Below are 19100 nucleotides of genomic sequence, written 5' to 3'. Positions count from 1 at the left end.
GAACATCATGGGGGTTAGCGGTGCTGATCCTCCGTGCAGTCAAAAATCTGAGTATAGCTTATAGTTGGCCCTCAGTAACCGCCGTTTGGCATCTGTGGTTTGGCATCCGTGAATTCAAGGTAACTGAAGGCTATATGAGGAGCACAAAAGAGAGGCAATTCTGATTCCACGTTTGGACTGCTGGAGCGTGGTCCAGATGGAACCAACTGCCACTCACTAAGGTTATGCTATATACATTCTCTAAGGTATTAGATGGTCTTTACTTAATAAATCATTCCCCTTTCTTCAATCTGCTTCTCTCTACTGGAATCTTAGGGAGGGAAGTACAGTGAAGAGTAGGGCATTAGAGTAAAATGATCTGGATTTGGAATACCTTATGCTCTTCCGTTCTAACCCGGGCCCTGCGAATGGCTCTGAAAGAAGCGTGGTGAGAAGGACAAGGGCCGTTCTGCCAACAATGAGGTAGCGACCAGAGAATACACCATCTCCATTCACAAGCACATCCGTGGAGTGGGTTTCGAGAAGCACACCCCTTGGGCACTCATAGAGATTCAGAAATTTGCCACGAAGGAGATGGGAATTCCAGATATGCTCATTGACACCAGCTCAGCAAACCTGTCTGGGCTGAAGGAATAAGGAATGTCCCATACTGTATCCATGTGTGACTGTCCAGAAAATGTAATGAGGGTGAAGATTCACCAAACAAGTTCTATACATTGGTCACCTATGTATCTGTCACCACTTCCAAAAATCTACATTCAGTCAGTGTGGATGAGAACTGACCACTGATTGACAAAGTTATAAAACCATCAAAAACAAATGACCTGGATTTGAATCTGCCAATTCCCAGGTTTATGATCTTTAGAAAGTTACTCTCAATCTTTCCTAGGTCCCAATTTCTTCACATGTAAATGGGGATAATAACATCTACCCCCATGCAGGTGTTATGAAGACTAAAAATATTAACATGTGGAATTAACATATAATATTACCATACGGAATTAACATACGGTACAGTGCCTAACACATAATAGGCTATCAGTACATATGATTATCATCCTTCCTACTAAACATGCTCATCTTAAATATTTAAAAAATAATACTCCTTTTGCCTATGTCCTCCACAACACTTAATCTTTTTTCTTACCTTCAATGTCAAACTCCTTATTTCTGTTTTCCTCACTCCAATTCACTCAAACTCACTGAAATATGGCTCTCCTTCCTCCCCCAGTCAACTGACACTGCTCTCCCTAATGTCACCAACCACCTCTTTGTTGCCATCCAATCACACTTTTTAGTTCTTACCTTACTTGTCCTCTCTATAACTTCTGGCCAAGTAGATCTTCCCAGATCTTGAAACTCTTTTCTGGATTTCTGTACTCAGATGTCAGTTAGGATGCTTTTGGCAGCAGGTAAAAGAAACTCAATCCAAACTGGTTTAAACAATAAGAAAGTTTATCTCACTTAACAGTAAGCTCAAATAGAGGGCTGGCTCCAGAGCAATGGATACCACGATTGAACATCACCAGGAATCTAGGTTCTTTTTGCTTTACTGTCCACAACATCCTAAGATTAGTTCCTCTCATGATCACAAAATGGCTGCCAACACTAAGTAGCGCAGCATGCTTCCTGGTTCCCAACCAGAGGAATGGACGAACCTCTCCTCCCAATCATGAAATAAAGTCCTTGATCTGACTGGGCCAATGGCGGTCACATGTCCACTTTTGGGACAGTAATAGTCACCAGAGAAATGCCATGCACTGATTGGCTGAGGGTATCTTTTCTGAGTCCCATGGCTATGTGTGTGGGGAGTGAATATCTGAACAGAATCAGGGGTCTCTTAGCAAAGAAGCAGGGAGGGATGCTGCTGAGCAGGCGACCAATGGTATCTACTATATTCGCTTTCCTGATTTTCCTCTTGGCTATTCTTCTCAGTTTCTCTTTTGTGCATTTTTCTTTCCTGGACTACCACTTAAATGTTGTTTATCATTTAAGATAATTCTACTTTCAGTCCTCTTCTATTCAGACTACACTTTCTCTGTGGGCTACCAATGCCTTACCTTTGATTACTATCTTTAATTAAAGAGATATCTCTGTTATGTGTTATCTCACTGAGTCTAAGCTCCTAATGACTCCTAAATAAGGTGTTTATCATCAGCCAAAGTGTCTCTTCCAAGCTCCATACCATAAATTCCAAAACAACTAACACACAATATTTCCTATGGCCAGCAGAATAATCCCCCCCCACCTCCCAAAGATGTCTATGTCCTAATCCCCAGCACCCATAAATATGTTAGGTTACGTGGCAAGGGACAATTAGGGCTACAGATGTAATTAAGGTTGCTTATCAGCTGACATTAAGATAGGGAAGATTACTCTGGACTCTCCAGATGGACCCAAAGTAATTACAAGCCTTTAAGGTAGAAGAGGGAGGAAGGGTGTTGAGAATTTAGCTAAACTATTTCATAATATTGCTGCCTTGGCATTCATTTTGTGTGGTTAAGTGGCCTACAGGGGCCTTGAACTGACACTAGCCTCTCCCTCAAGTGCATGCCCAGATAACAGCCCATGTACTAGACAATAGCCTGCAGATTCACAAGTAAGTGTAAATCCCAGATATGACTTTCCCAGTGCACCTGGTGATAAATAAGTCTCTCCTGCTTCCCAGCTCCTTCCCCTGTGCACCCCCCTTTGATAAGACCTCTACAGAGGTTACCAAAACTCTGCTCTTTTTAGTTTGAATCCACCAATCTGGACTTAGCCTAGGAACCCCAAAAGCACTCAATTGTAGACCCTAAGTAAGACATGCACCCAGGGTCCTGCTGCCCACTCTCTCCTGCACCTTGACACCCCCCACCCCATGGCCCCTCTGAGGTGTGCCATGTACCTTCTCTAGGACCCGTGAGTAATAAATTTCTCTATTTCACTTTCCCTTGTGGTCTACTTAACAAATGCTAATTTCACAAAAATCACAACAGGGGAGAGAGGGCTAGAGAGATGGCAATGTGAAAAGGCATCAGTCAGACAGTGCTGGTTTTGAACACGGAAGAATGGGGCCCTGAGCCAAGGAATGCAGGAGGGCTCTAGAAGCTGGAAAAGGCAAGGGAACAGATTCCCTCCTAGCGCCTCCAGAAAGAATGGAGCCTTGCTGATACCTTGGTTTTTGCCAAGTGAGATCCATTTTGGATTTCTGACCTCTAGAACTGTAAGATAATCAATTTGTACTGTTTTAAGCCACTAAGTTGCTTAAATTTGTTACAGCATAGAAAACAATATACTTCCTATATTCAACGTGTGTAAGTGAACCACCATATTCTCCAGCAAATCTGCTTTTCTTTCTGTGCTCCTTTTTCAGGGGATATCACCACTATCAGGCATCCAGTTATCCAGCTGGGAGTCATCCTTGACCTCTACCTCTCCCCACATTTAATTCATCACCAATTTCCGTCTGTTCTTTCTACCTCTAAAATAACATCTTTATTCCACCGCATCTCGGCTACTACCTCTTTCAGGCTACAGTACTGAACTGCTAGAATTATGTAACAGTGGAGTTTTGTATTCCACTCCAGTCTGTTCTCTATACTTTCATATATTTAAAAAAGGAGCTCCATAGGAAGAAATACATTTCACATCAAGATACACACTCTGAATGAAAAGTTTCACAAAACCATAATTCCCATATACTCTTTTGCACTGTGTGCTATTTTCTATTCTATGTATTTAATTAAAAAAAAACCCAGCTATTGGTGACTCACTACAGTGATTTCATATCTGACCAATGGATCATGACCTGTAGTTTGAGAACATATTTTTCTACCTGGCTACTAGAATGCTCTTTCTAAAATACAATCATTATTTTCCTTAAAATCTCTCAATGGCCTCCCACTCCTTTAAGGATAAAGTTCAAACTTTAACACAGCTTGTAAGGTCCACCATTTCCCAGCGCCTTTATGAACATAGCTTCATCTGTCTCGGCTCTAACTGGTTCATTTTCATTTTGCGATCCAACCATACCTATTTACTTTCTGGACTCAGAATGTATCTACTGATAGAATGCTCTTCCCCACATCCTCTTCTTGTAGCTAATTCCCCTTCATTCTACCTTCTCAGCTTAGACTCCACTTCCCTCTGAATGCTTTCCCTGGACACCTGGCCCAGGTTAGGTACCCCTCCTGCATGCTCCCTTAGCACCCTGGACTTCCTATCACCCTGCATTTCAACTGTGCCAGTGTTCTTTAAGAGCAGGCATACATAGTAGGCCTTCAGTAAATATTGATTGAATAAATGAAACGATTTTGGTGGGTTCCCATCTTAAGTCCACTGAGTGGACATTTTGTACATTTGCAAATAGTTGAATATTTGGATTCTTTCCCACCACTGTAACTGTTCTGAAGAAGGCAAAGGTCTGGAACTGAACTGTCTACATAGATACTTGTTTGCTGATTCATTAAACAGTTTCTACAGTTTAGCTACATGTGAAGCAGCACAGAACACGGGTTCAAAATTCACTAGATCTCTCATACTGAAACATAACCTAGCATCTCGTAGTCTTAATTTCCTCATCTGAATTCCACTACCCCAGTCAATATTTACCCTTGGATATGCCCAGCATCCCAAATTCAATTTGTGTAACTGATGGGGACAATATAATAGCTTGCTCATAGGAGTGAGAAGCCAGTGAGTTAAATAATATAAAATACTTACATAAAACAATATAAAAATACTTTGCAGATTACGTTTAGCTATTAGATTTTATATTTAGCTACCACATACAGACACGCATGCCTATGTCAGGTTATGCCAACACCCTAAATTACACTGATTAAGGAGTGCAAGTAGGGGACTTCCCTGGCAGTCCAGTGGTTAAGACCTTGCCTTCTAATGCAGGGGGTGCGGGTTTGATCCCTGGTCGGGGAGCTAAGATCCCATATGCCTCACGGCCAAAAAAACAAAACATAAAACAGAAGCAATATTGTAACAAATTCAATAAAGACTTTAAAAATGGTCCACATCAAATTAAAAAAACTTAAAAAAACAAAAGGAGTGCAAGTAGGATGAAGAATATGGATAAAGGGTACATATCCATAAATATGGATTATCCTGCATGATCAAACCTCGCAAATACTTAGATGTAGCTATAATATGGTCTGTGATATCATGGTCTTTTATTCAGAGTTTTTTCCTCAGAACTTGCCTGTTCCTTTAAAAGAAAACTAAAGTTTCACTAGTGTAACTAATTTAGCCTGCAATATCAGTTTTAGGGTATTTAATGACCTTCTTATGGGGAGGGCTCCAAAATCAGGTAAGTGACATCAGATTGACATACGACGGTTTTCCTATGGTAGGAAGGAATAACAAACACCCCACAAATGAAAAGAACAAGTGGTTCTTGCGGTCTCCATCAGCCAGCCCTTCAGTGCTATCCGACTATTTATGTAACTAGATGATTATACATACCTGTCTTCACTTCTTTCAGATACTCCTATAAAATGGTGCAGCCTAATTCCTCCCTCTGAATGTTAGCACGCTACAAAATGCCCAAAGAATGAATTATGCCTTAAGCATTTTGGATATGACATGATACTGTGCTGATATAAGAATAAAAATTCAAACTGCCTAAACCCAAATCAGATTGGCACACTCAAAACAAATTATTTAGGAATATTTTTCTCATTTTTACATCAGTTACCTTACAACCTAATTTGAAGGTGGTGGAAATTCACCAAGGAATACAGAATCAGCAAAATAATGTAGATTGATACATAAATAGTATAATAAAGTCTTATAAATATTTTATGAAAGAATATAAACATTGTCATTAACTTTCACCTCATTCATTCACTTGGTATACACATCCCATTATTTTCCAGGCACTTGTCCAGTTGCTAGGGATATAACAGTGAAAAGACAAAGTCCTGCTTATGGAGGTTACATTTTCTAACAAGAAGGGAGAAGATAAAAAGAACAAATAAATTAGGGGAGGGATAAATTGGGAGTTTGGGATTGACATATATATACACTGCTATATTTAAAATAGATAACCAACAAGGATCTACTGTACAGCACAGGGAACTCTACTCAACATCCTGTAATAATATAAATGGGAAAAGAACTTGAAAAAGAATAGGTATATGTATAACTGAATCACTTTGCTGTACACCTGAAACTAACACAACATTGTAAATCAACTATAAAATAAAATAAAATAAAACCTTAAAAAAAGAACATATAATTAAATAAGAACTTCAGGTACTGATACATGCTATAAAGAACATGAAACAAATGATATAAAATGCCAAAAGTAGTGGACATGGGAGGGGCTTGGAGTATGGATTCTGGAGCCATAATGTCCGTATGCAAATCTAGGCTCTACCGATCAACAGGTATATGATGCTGGGCAAATGACTCACCCTCTCTGGGCCTCAGTTTTCTCATCTGTTGAATGGGGATAATAATAGTGTTAACCTCATGAGTTTGTTGGATTCAACAAATCAATGTGTATAGAACAGCACCTGGCACATAGTTAGTGCTATGTGTTTTCAATGATTACTTCCCTCTCTGAGTAGCTCGCCTTGACCAAAAATCTAAATATTAAGAAGGAGCTCAAACTAATATGGATAAATTAAAAGAACTCTGTACCAAATAAAGAACAGTTAGACTGAAATGCAGCTCTCTTCTTTATATTTCCATAGTATACAGTAATGAACATACAGGAAGATTAAACTATAGCAGCAGCTGTCATCACCCATCTTCACATTCATCAGAGCTTTCTTCACTTGGATCCTCACTGCTCTCCCCTTCACTCTCACCACTACTGTCTTCTTCACTCTCTTCATCATCTTCCTCCAGATTTTGAGCTTTCTCTGCCACAGAAAGGGAAAGACTTGTTTAAAATGTTTCTTAGTATTTCTACCCTGAAAAATCACAATTCTTGTTTTCCCCGCCACTAGGAAATACGTATTTTTGGAACGTGAGAAGTGAGCTGAAGTTTGCTAACTGCATGTAGGGTCAAAGCAGTAGTACAAAGAACATATTCTTACTGGCATAAAGACGTTTGTGGATTTAAAATAAATTTAATACATTGGTCTATAAAAATATTGTTTACTACTGTCAACTTAATTCTTACTTAAATAGAATAAGAGTAAAGTGAGATTCAGGGTGATTTAGAGGGTACTGACTTTGCTTGGAACTGTGGGATAATCCCTTTAGTGCCTGGCGCAATTAGCAGGTTCTGTTCCCTCTGAGGACTGTGTCAGTGCCCAATACCTTGTGCCCAAGGAGCCTGCTTTGCTTGGGCAGTTCCACCCCACAGAGGAAAGGGAGTCATCTTGACCATCCACAGAGGACAAGCCGGTTTCGTGAAACCATACAAGATGATCATTTAGCCTTTTCTTAACCACTTCATGAGGAGGTACTTTGCCAATCTCCTGGGATAATGGATTTTTAAACAGTGACTGCTCATAGTTCTATGAGAAAGAAGTAATTTCAATTTTTAAATTTACCCATCAGCAGCATTTCTTCAATAAGTAAGAAAAACTCCTTGGCCTCAGGATTTTCTGGTTCATAGATCAGGACTGAAAATGGACAACAAAATGCATGTTATTAGTGTTCAAAGTGTTTCAGCAAACAGCCTCTTCAGAATGAGACTGAAACTGTCAATGAGAGTTAAGTGAAAATGCACAAAGCAAAACCACTAACAATTATACCATGGGTATATCTAAGCACAAATAGAGAAAATGTTCTACTTATCTTAGATGCTTTGTAAGGGAAATAATCCTCATTCAGGTTTCTACCTCCTGTCCAAAGAAGGAAATCTCTATCACTATGAGGCATCCCTCATGGGCCTGTAGTCAAAGTGTTTCTTGACTATAAGCATTCCCCAAACAAGGTACAAATCCCACAAAACATGGAGACTTTACTAATGACACCCTAGTGATCGCCTACTTAACAGCACTCTCACCTCTTCATCAGACCCATTGTTTTTAAGTGCTGTTTATTCCTTTTTGCTGATCCTTTATGTGAATGTGTCATTTTTCCTTTGGACCATATCAATAGATTTTTTTAGGTCTGTTAGTATGTTTCCAATGTCCTAGAGCCCAGAAAGATTTACACCTTTTGTTTCAGAGTTTTCTAGACTAGCTTATTTATTTTTTCAGATCTTGCTCTACAGATCTCTCTCTCTGCCTTCTTCCTACCTGCCTGAGGTGTATTCATAATTCGCATCATCCACTTAAATGTTGTGACGCCTGCGTAATATCTTGATGGCCCCCAGGGGGCACTGAAACATCAAGTGTGCTATTTGCCTGGCTAACAGTGAGACAGAGAATTGTGGATGGTTCAACTAGGCCCCAATGGCTCAGAGGGCCTCACCCCATATGGCTTTCGTCCTGACACACCAAACCAAGGTCTTTATTTCCTAATTCCTAATATAACAATGTACCATCAATCTGGGTTAGCATGAGTGTGCACCTGCTCAGAACATGCTTTTAAGGCTTCTAGGGGTATTTATACATCTTTTAAGGCTTCTGATAAAAGTGACTGTTTTGTACATTTTAACTTAGACTAAAATAATTTAGCAGTCTAAATCTTTCTCTGAGGCTAAGCCTCTTTCTAGAGCAGAGTTTCTCCAACTTGCTCCTTGAGATACTAGTTTCTTAAGATGTTAATATGCATTTGGGAAACTAGGCTAATGAAGTTAATCAGGTAAAGCTTATAGTAAGGAAAAACTGCAGGATTTTACACAGCCATTAATATGCTCATAACTACTATGGATCTTACAGAGAGGAGAATGTGGTTTCCCCAATTTATTATCCCCATGGAATCCTTTTTTGGTGGAACACTTACTAAGAAATCTTGAACTAATATACCTTGGAACACAGCTTAGAAAGTTTCATGTTGGAGTTAGGATTATTCCATGGGAGTGGAGTATGCCATCAGCTATTCTCAGGGTTTAACAAAAACTGCTGGCAATTGTCAATTTTCAGAGTGAGGGAAAGGTATCTGCTTTGAAACTTAGCCCTGCAATATCCATCCTAGGTGATAAATAAAAAACTCTTTGACAGGCTAGTAGGGTTTGTAAAAAGGCAAGAGAAGCCCTTAGCACATGCAGTTGATGTTCTGGGAGTTGTTTCCCAACTGGGGCCCATAAGCAGAGGCCGGTATGGACCCTGAAGAAAGACTGTCAGATGTGAACCCTGGCTCTGCCACTGTCTAGCTGGGTCACCTTGGGGAAAGCATTTAATGCCTCTGTACCTCAGTTCCCTTATCTGTAATAATACTATTGACCACATCAGGCTGTTCTGATGAATCAAACAGATAACATAGATAAAGATAAATACTTAATTTAGTCCTTGGTGCATAGTAGGTGCTGAATAAATGTTGATTATTAGTTTTCCTGGAGTGGTTCTGGGCCTGGAGAAAGGCTTGGTTCCCTCCTAAGTATGCAGTGGATGCCTCCTTCTGGCTGAAGGGCTGGGGCAGGGAGCTGGGGATTCTGCTGCCCATGGAGCTCTAAGACCCTCAGACAGGAGGCTATACTAGGGTAGACAGACTGTTGGTCTTGTTCACTGTTGCAGCCTTAAGAGAGTACCTGACACAGAGGTGGAGCCTTCAAAACATTAAAAAAAAAAGGAATAAATGAATATAGACAACTGAATAGGAAGCAGTCCTTTTATGCCTTGATAAAATTATACTCTAGGCTAATAAGAAAGGGTGATTCATTTTACTCAAAAATAAATAGAGGGCTTCCCTGGTGGTGCAGTGGTTGAGAGTCCCCCTGCCGATGCAGGGGACACGGGTTTGTGCCCTGGTCTGGGAAGATCCCACATGCCGCGGAGCGGCTGGGCCCGTGAGCCATGGCCGCTGAGCCTGTGTGTCCAGAGCCTGTGCTCCGCAACAGGAGAGGCCACAACAGTGAGAAGCCCACATACCGCAAACAAACAAACAAACAAACAAATAAATAAATAAAAAGAAAACTTTATAGGAACTTTCTTTTCTGAAGATACATCTGTATTTGTGTTAGACCCATAATGATGAGAACCAATTTGGTTTTCAGGCCATTATTCTTAAACATTTACAATTATTATAATTGACAGAGTAGGTCTTTAAGGCTTAAAAGTTATTTTTGTAGAATCTCGGGCTGCCTGTGAGCAGAAGTGTTGGCACCCTGAGATGACTGGGCTGCAGGTAAAGAGACCAAGAAATGGGAAGATTGACAGAAAATCTCACAGTCAATCAAGAGATAAATGAAGAAAAGTACTTGGGACCCTTGACTTGCAGTCTCATTTAAAAACCACTTTTCCAAGGTTTCACCAACAACTTTTTTAGAAGGCAGGATAAAAAGAAAAGAACCCATTTGCACCTGGGATGCAGGATGGGAAGCCCTGCAGCCAAGTGAAGATACAAATGATTATACCGTGATTGGACGGCAAGAAAACACACCAGGAACTGGAGACTTGTATTCAAGAGAATGGATTTGTAAAACATTTCTGCAGGGACAAAGATGCAGTATTTCATATAAACTAGTTGTCTTAGATACAAATAAAAAATATATTAGTCAACTTATAGGAGCCATTTCAATCTGATTGACTCATAAAAGCATCTCTTTTCCAAGTCTCTGCCTACTTAACCAGAAATATAAGCTTATTAGTCAAATGAGGAAATGGAAATATAGCAAGAAATCATAGGCTCTCAAGCCAGATCTGGTATCTAATCCTAGCTTTACCACTGGGTAGCTGTGTGACTTTGGGCGAATTAGTTCTCCTTGCTAGCCTCACTTTGCTCATCTGTAAAATGGGGTTAATCACATCTGCCTCATGTAATTGCTGTAAGAATTAAACAATGTATGTTTAATGTTCCCATAGTAGGTGTTCAATATATACATATATAAATACATAAAAATGTAAATACACAATCTATTTTTACATGCATAACTTTATAAATATATATATAGAGAAAGGTGGAGTGTTCCATGGAAGAGCTAGAAGATGGGGGTGGAAAGAAAGAGACAAATGAATATCTATGCTGTAGAGAACAGACTTGTGGTTGCCAAGGGGAGGGGGGGTGAGGGAGGGACGGGTTGGGAGTTTGGGGCTAGGAGATGCAAACTATTATATATAGAGTGGATAAACAACAAGATCCTACTGTATAGCACAGGGAACTATATTCAATATCCTGTGACAAACTATAATGGAAAAGAATATGAAAAAGAATGTATATATATATGTATAACTGAATCACTTTGCTGTATAGTAGAAATTAACACAACATTGTAAATCAACTATCCTTGAAAAAATTTTTTAGAAAAAGAATATCTATGCTGTAAGAATTTACGTATAATATTTTGGGGTCCGTGTTAGATGAAAAAAATTTGTTTTGTCTGTTGCTCTGAACACAGAGAGGGACTTTGGGTAAGCCCTCAGCCAAGTGTCCCTATTGGCATCAAAGAACTAGCACTTCCTTCTCCCTGGAACAGTCTGTCTACAACTCTCTGTTCTTCCTTGAACTTGCCTGGCTTTGCAAAACCGGGGCCTCCCTAATTTTCACATCCTTGGCTGGTAATCTGCCTCAGGGGTAGCCAATCTTACTTTGCACACCCCTGCTCTCTACGCCCATTCTCTGGGCCTTTTTGCCCACATTTCCCATCAGCCTCTTCTTCCTCTCAGGAGCAGCTCTTTCCCATTTGGTTCCCTGAATCATGGTGCCTGTCTTAGGGCACTCCATAGCTTCTTTTCCTAGAGCTTAGTCCTTAGTTTTAGAGGCACCACTATTTGCCATGGACAGAAAAGAGTAAACAACAGCATTACTGGATGAGCCATTAAGAGTGCAAACCACGTCTGATATCAACCCCAAAAGGGTTTAGAGCATGTGTGCTCTGAGTTCTCCTTTCTCTCCAGCTCCCAGCATAATGTCTGGTACAGAGTTAGTGCTCAATATTTATTGGTTGGAAGGATGGGAGTGAGTTTTTAAAGGAATATAACCCCATTAAGATAATATCAGTTTGAACTTTTTCATCTCCATTGACCTGGCCCTTAATGCATGTGCACTGGTATGTCAGGTCCATAAGCATTATACTGAGCACCTGCTGTTTACAGTTTGGGCTAACAGCCAAAACTTACTGACAGATGTGGTGATATCAGTGTCTATATTATGTAAGCTTTAGCCAGAGGCTTTTCTAAAATGATTGATGAATATATATATAATATAATATGTATATTTTCCTACAATTAGGCTCCACAAGAAAAACTCAAGAGAACTGGGAGCTAGAGCTACAAAATCACTCCCTTCTATACCAGCCACACAGAGAAGAAAAGTAGTTGAGGGAAAAGGAGGCTGGGGTTCCAGTTCTGGCTGTGTCACTTGCTCCCTGAGCAGGGCTGCACAAGCTGCTTAACCTCTCTCTGCTTCAGTTTCATTATTTATAAAAACAGAGGATTGGACATGATTCTCTCTCTAAGGATTCTTTCTGATTGGAAATTCTGTTTGTGGGCCACCAGAAACAGTTTTGATTGAAATATTTTATTCGATGGCTCTAAAGGTCAAAAATGCTTGAAAGGATTAAACAAGTCAAATTATTTTGGATATAAAATAGATAGTGTTAAAGCATTCAAGAAACCCATTTTAAAAATTAGCCAATGATTTAAGAAGTTCTGTATCCACAGTGGGGACTCTGTGAGGCAAGGGAGAGTAGGCCCCATGTCCCTACACTACATTTTCACTAAAAGATTTTAACCATAAGACAGGTCTACAATAGTTAATATTTCAAGTCCATTATTAATAAAGTTTAATTGTAGAGTTGCCATTTTCTCCTTTAAAATAACTAAGACTAATGAAGTAAGAGAAGAAGATGGGCAAAATAGTTGAAAAGATTATGGATTTTGACAGAGAGCTGGAATCTTTCAAAATCATTAGATAGACTTGCTAAATTTGGAAAATACAATCCTTGAAATTAAGAATTCACTAGATAGTTTTAACAGCAGATTGGACACAGCAAAAGATAGGATAAATTAACTCAAAAACAGGTCAATAGAAGATATCCAAACTGAAGCTTAGAAATAGAAAGAAATGGAAAAAACAGAGCTGAGTATAAGATACATGTGGGACACCATGAACAAAAGTCTAATTTATGTGTAATTGGAGACCCAGGAAGAGAAGAGAGAATATGGCAGAGGCAATCTTTGAAGGTTAATGGCCAAGAAATCCTCAAAGCTGATGAAAACATCAACCCACAGAGTTAAGAAACTCAGCAAACCTCCCAAACCTTTCTTTGCTTAAATACAAAGAAAACCACCACCATTTTGAACGTCAAGTCAAACCACTAAAACTCAAAGACAGAAAAATAAGGTAGTTCACATCATTCCTCTACTCAAAAGTGTCCAGTGGTTTCCCACCTCACTCAGAGAAAAAGCCAAGGTCCTTAAGCTGTGAAAGGTGTTATGCAATCTGCACAACCCCTGACCTGTAAGCTCTCCGACCTCATCTCCCATCATACTTTCCCTGGCTTATTCTCAACACATTTGCTATTAGTCCTGCCTGGAACACACTTCCTCCAGATGACAGGACTCACTTCCTCAACTTCTTCAGGTGTTTGCTCTAGTCTTCCAGTGAGGCCTTCCTAGACCATCCTACTTAAAACTGCTTTGCCTCCCTCCCAGTATTTTCTACTTCTTCCCTGCTTTATTTTTCTCCAGAGCACCTATCATCTGTGACACGCTAGTTACAGATAAATTTGTTATCTGTCTGAAACTAGATATAAATGTGGGATCGTTATCTGTCCAGTGCCTAGAACAGTGCCTGGCATACGTAGGTACTCAAATATTTGTGGAATAATTGCATGTTAAGTAAGGCTTCCTGCACTACACAACACTTCTTTGAATCTAAAGGCATAATGCTACTAACCTGTTATCATGAGGCTAAGGATTTTGACTTTTTTTTTTTTTTTTTTTTTTCTTTTTGCGGTATGCGGGCCTCTCACTGTTGTGGCCTCTCCCGTTGCGGAGCACAGGCTCCGGATGCGCAGGCCCAGCGGCCATGGCTCACGGGCCCAGCCGCTCCGCGGCATGTGGGATCCTCCCAGACCGGGGCACGAACCCGTATCCCCTGCATCGGCAGGCGGACTCTTAACCACTGCGCCACCAGGGAGGCCCTTGACTTATTTTTTAATGGTGTAATTAGTCTCTGTCATTTTATCCCACTCAAAGTTACTCTAGAAGACTAAATTAGTCCTTATACCAATTTTTACTATCAAGGATTCACTGAGACACTATCAGAGAATTCATTAGATGTATGATAATCAAACCACCTTACATATTATGGAATGTATTTGGAAACAGAGAAGATTGGAAAAAGGAAAAGTATTTTGTACTTACTCATCTGACATAATTTTTTTGCCAAATGGTAGTCTTGGTCCATTTCTGATCTCAGGAACTGGAAAACATTCAGAAATTCTTCAGCTACGTAGTTTCACAGAGAATTTAAATGTCAATTATAAACTCCCTAGAAAATATTCCATTAATGATTAACTATTTTGCTTTTAACTTTTACTTGTTTTTCCAGGACTGAGTCTGTCATCAGTCAGTTAATGAGGACTATTTAAGGACTATTTAAGGCCACACAGAATAAGTATGATACCTCTGCTTTGCTGCAGCCACACAGTGTACACACTACTGAACAATTTGAGAATATGTAGGTTGATTCAACTGGCATAGACTCTGAAGACTTTAATCACTTTAATATCCCTTTGGTTCAGATACAGCTTTTATTTGTGAATTTAATCCATAATTACACAATACTTAGTAAAAATATAGATTTACAATTATGTATATTCAATATTTTCCAGTATTGATTGCCCTTATACCATCTAGTTTTATCTTTACTATTTTTATTATATTTTTAAATTACAAAGTAATATTTGTATGCATATTTGTATGTATATTTTTGTAGGTAGGAAAGTTAAATGCTAAATAAACACATTCTGTCCCCAATTAAATAGCATCTGTCCCCAATTTAATAGCATTAAATAGCATTTTTACCATTTAGAGATGTTTATTTTTAACATCTCCATGAACATCATTTTAGTATTTTTTCCATAAATGAACACATATATATTTACAAAAACTAGGATTATTCAGTAACTTTTAAAAAATACACCACATATCATGGTCATTTTCTCCCCATGGAATTAAATATTCTTGTTTATTTTTTTTACTTACTTAGGCTCCACAATTTACTGATCTTCTATTATTAGTTATTTAGACACCTTCCATTAAAAAAAGAAGCCTACACTCGGATAATTATTCTTGCTTGTGTGTCACATATTCTGAACCATTTGCAGGTACACTAGGTTTACTCTGCAAGAGATAGGGACATGAAGTAATATTAAAGAGTCTTTGGCTGGTATTGATCTGCATATGAGTATTAAGAAACTGAGGCCAGAGAAAGAATCACTAGAATGAGCAGATGGAATACTCACTGGACCTCACACAGGGCTGAGAAGAACTCATGTTCTCTCCAGCCAGAGTGGAAGGTCCTCTTAATACAGAGAGCACTGGGAAGAGTCCTCATAAGGGTATTGCCTTAGTAGTGTCCCTCCACTATAAAAGTTGCCCTGGATCTTCCCAACAAAGTTAAAAAGCAAAACTCAAAAGGAGAAACCTATTTCCAAGTAACTCAACTGTCCCAGATCAAAGTCCAACAACAAAAGTTTGTATCCAAGGGCATAAAATTTACAACATCTAGGATTTGGTAAAAAATTACCAGGCATGCAAAGATGCAGGAAAATATGACCTATAAGCAGGAGAAAACTTAATCAACAGAAACTGACCTAGAGTTGACAGAGGTGATAGCATAGCAAACATGTTAAAATAGCCATTATAAATATGTCATATGCTCAAAAGTAGAGAAAATCTGAACATGATGAGGCGAGAAATGATAGTTACAAAAATATTTAAAGAAAGCTTCTAGAGATGATAAACAGGATACCTAAAATGAATATATATATATATATATATATATATATATATATATATATATATGTATGTATATATGGGGCTAGGGAGGGAGAGGGAGAGAAGGAGGGAGATGGACTTAACAGCAGATTATAACTGCAAAGAAAAGATCATGAACCTGAACACAGAGCATTAGAAATTTCTAAAATAAAATACATAGAGGGACTTCCCTGGTGGTCCAGTGGTAAAGAATCTGCCTTCCAATGTAGGGGACATGGGTTCGATCCCTGGTCAGGGAACTATGATCCCACATGCTGTGGGGCAACTAAGCCTACACACCACAATTAGAGAGCCCACGTGCCACAACTAAGACCCAGCGTAGCCAAAAATAAATAAATAAATAAATATTTTTAAAAATATATAGAAAAAAAGGGAACATCAGTGACTTTTGGGACGATATTGGGTGGTCTAACATATGTATAATTGTAGCCCAGATGAAGAGAGGGAGGGCAGAGATCAGAAAAAACATTTGAAGACTTAATAACTGAACATTTTCCAAACCTGGTGAAAACTATAAACTCATAGGTCCAAGAATCTCAATGAACAGAAGAAATAGGTCCCATCAAGGCATATCATAATCAAATTGCCAAAAATAATACATATGAAGAAAATTTGAAAGATGGTAAAAAAGACATATACATGTAAATAAAAATAATAACAACAGCAGACATCTTGTCTAAAGCTATGCAAAATGTGAGAGAATGGAGCAACCTTTCAAAGTACTGAAAGAAATCTGGCCCCCCACCCTAGAATCTCCAGCTATCAAATCCTTTAAAAATAAAGGTGAAATTAAGACTTTTCAGACAAACAAAAGCTGAGAGAATTCATTTCCAGCAGAACGGTATTATAAGAAATAGTAAGGGAAGCTTTTCAGGTAAAAGGAAAATAATATCAGGTAGAAATTTGGATCTACACAGAGCTATGAAGAACTCCAGAAATGCCTTCCAAAAGAAGATATTTTCCATTAAAAAGAATCTCTTTAAAAGATAGCTAACCATCTAAAACAAAAAGAACAATGTATTGTGGGGCTTATAACACATGTATAAGTAAAACATATGACAACAAAAATACAAAGGATGAGAAGGGGGAAATGAAAATGTACTGTTATGAAGTTCTTATGATATACATGAAGTTGTGTAATATTAATTAAAGGTAGACTGTGACACCACAACAAGTGAGGTAAAACTGTTTTGTTCTCCATAGAATTATCAGTAAACGTTTATGTACAATTTTCACATGTGACGTCTCAGGCTTCAATGCCTTTGCCAATGCTGTTTCCTATGCCAGGAACACCTCCTTGATATGTTTACCAGATGAATTCCTACACGTCCCTCTTCAAGTTTCTAAGATTCCATTCATGTCTCTTCCTCTAAAAATCCTTCCTTTACCCCCCCATTTCTCCTGTTTCTTTTCTCAATTAGTCACTTAATCCTCCCAGTTCCCAGAGAACTTTACAAACACCTCTCAAGGGTAAGGTCATGTCTTTCTTATTTATCTCTAAATATCCCAAGTAACTAGCATGGTACTCAGTAAGTAGAAAGTTTTTCTTAAAGCAGTCCTTGAAGAGTCTTATGCCAAAACTTCTCTTATTCCTGCTTCTGCCTTTACCAGAATATTTTGAGTCACTTCTAGAATCTTCTCTCACCTCTACCCTGGTGAAAGTAGAAAAAACGATGAGTAGCGAGGTAAGCATCTGTGTGTGGGCAAGGATATTTTAACCATTTTTTTTAGTCTGCAAGACTATATACTATTCAGCTATTTTAATATTTTTAAGTTTCTTGAGTTATAACATATGAGTAAAACTTACTTCTGTCATTAACTCTAATGGGGCATGAGTATCCTTATTAGGGTTACTGTCTTCCTCATTATCTTCATCACTGGTATCATCCTCACCATCATCATCTGTTGATTCAGACAACTTATCATCAGTATCCTCAGGGGAACATTCATTATTTTTCTCCTGATCTGTAATGACTATATTTTTGCTCATTTCACCTAGAAAAGAATACATATAATTTAATCAATAAATATTGAAACGTATTCAAAAATTTTAAATGGTCACTCCTAAATTATAATGTAGCAAGTGTACATGTTTACTATATGTCCTCCTGTTCTGGATTTTTTTTTCATGACTAAACAGCACTGCAATAAATTCACCTGATTTCCATTTCTAAAAAAGGTAATAAAACTGCTAAGTGAAACAGGAAAAAACCCAAACCGATAATCCTGAGCTGATGTTAGTGTTGTTTGGTGCTTCAAATTGTAATAAATGGAAAACAGTTTTGTTTATAAAGAATATAATAACTTCCAGAAAAAAGCAATTAATGCTATTCTATCCACAGAAATACTTTTCTTAGATTTTTCTTATAGGAATGTAAATGCAAAATAAAGAGCTTAGAAAGTAGAAGTAAGGCTATAGAGGTTGAAAAGTAATTCTTCTTAGGCAAGTAGTTACTGCTTGGATACTTGAGAATAAAGTTCTCTCTCTGTACACACACACACATACACACACACACACACATTAGGAAGAGATACATGTGAAGTGTTCCAGATATAACCAGAAGTTACATAACTTTATTAATGATTTTTCTTAATGTCAAGTCACAGTACCTATGACCAAACATAGATGACTGAAAAATAAAAAAATAAGCACTACTCTGACTACCCGTTCAGTGCCCAGCACTATGTTGAGCCCCAGGAACACAAAAATGAACAGTCATTGACCTCAGGGTGCTCACACTCTAACTGGGGAGTCAGAAACATAATGGATAATTATAAAACAGTATGGCAGTAAGTGATAAAGATGTGTACTAGGTACATGGGAGACCAAAGGAGAGCCCCATCCTGGTCTGAGTGGATCAGTTTTTCCAAGGAGAGGGGACAGCATGAACCAGTGAAAAAAGAATGTGTGTGGAGCTACAAGCACTTTGTTGTTGCGTATGGGTCAAAGTTGAAGCTGAAATGGTGGCGGATGTAGCCAGAGGGGTACAAGCTGGATAATGGAGTCTTGTGGGCCTTGGAGTTAGAACTTTATCCTAAGAGTGAAGGATTTAAAAGTAGAGAAACAAAGTAGTCATGAAAGATTTAAGTAGGGAA

At 38.6% G+C, this 19100-nt stretch overlaps 1 protein-coding gene and 1 pseudogene across 2 annotated transcripts in view; one reads left to right on the top strand and one right to left on the bottom strand.

The window, feature by feature from the left end:
* Positions 1-417: 417 nt before the first annotated feature.
* On the top strand, positions 418-782 carry LOC132495243 (large ribosomal subunit protein eL31-like; annotated as a pseudogene).
* A 5473-nt stretch (positions 783-6255) lies between these two features.
* The window catches only part of ERICH2 (glutamate rich 2), a 39217-nt gene continuing 26372 nt past the window's right edge, over positions 6256-19100 (bottom strand). For both annotated transcript variants that reach the window (XM_060106394.1, XM_060106393.1), the window contains 4 exons: positions 17812-17999; positions 14367-14424; positions 7503-7574; positions 6256-6863 (listed from right to left, as the gene is read on the bottom strand). In XM_060106394.1, the coding sequence (XP_059962377.1) occupies positions 6742-6863; positions 7503-7574; positions 14367-14424; positions 17812-17999 (440 nt within the window). In that variant the 3' untranslated portion in view covers positions 6256-6741. The remainder of the gene's footprint in view (positions 6864-7502; positions 7575-14366; positions 14425-17811; positions 18000-19100) is intronic.

This window comes from Mesoplodon densirostris, chromosome 8, assembly GCF_025265405.1.
Source record: "Mesoplodon densirostris isolate mMesDen1 chromosome 8, mMesDen1 primary haplotype, whole genome shotgun sequence".
NCBI classification, from domain to species: domain Eukaryota; kingdom Metazoa; phylum Chordata; class Mammalia; order Artiodactyla; family Ziphiidae; genus Mesoplodon; species Mesoplodon densirostris.
The sequence above is the reverse complement of the archived record's forward strand: the minus strand, read 5'-3'. Positions and strand labels throughout refer to the sequence as shown.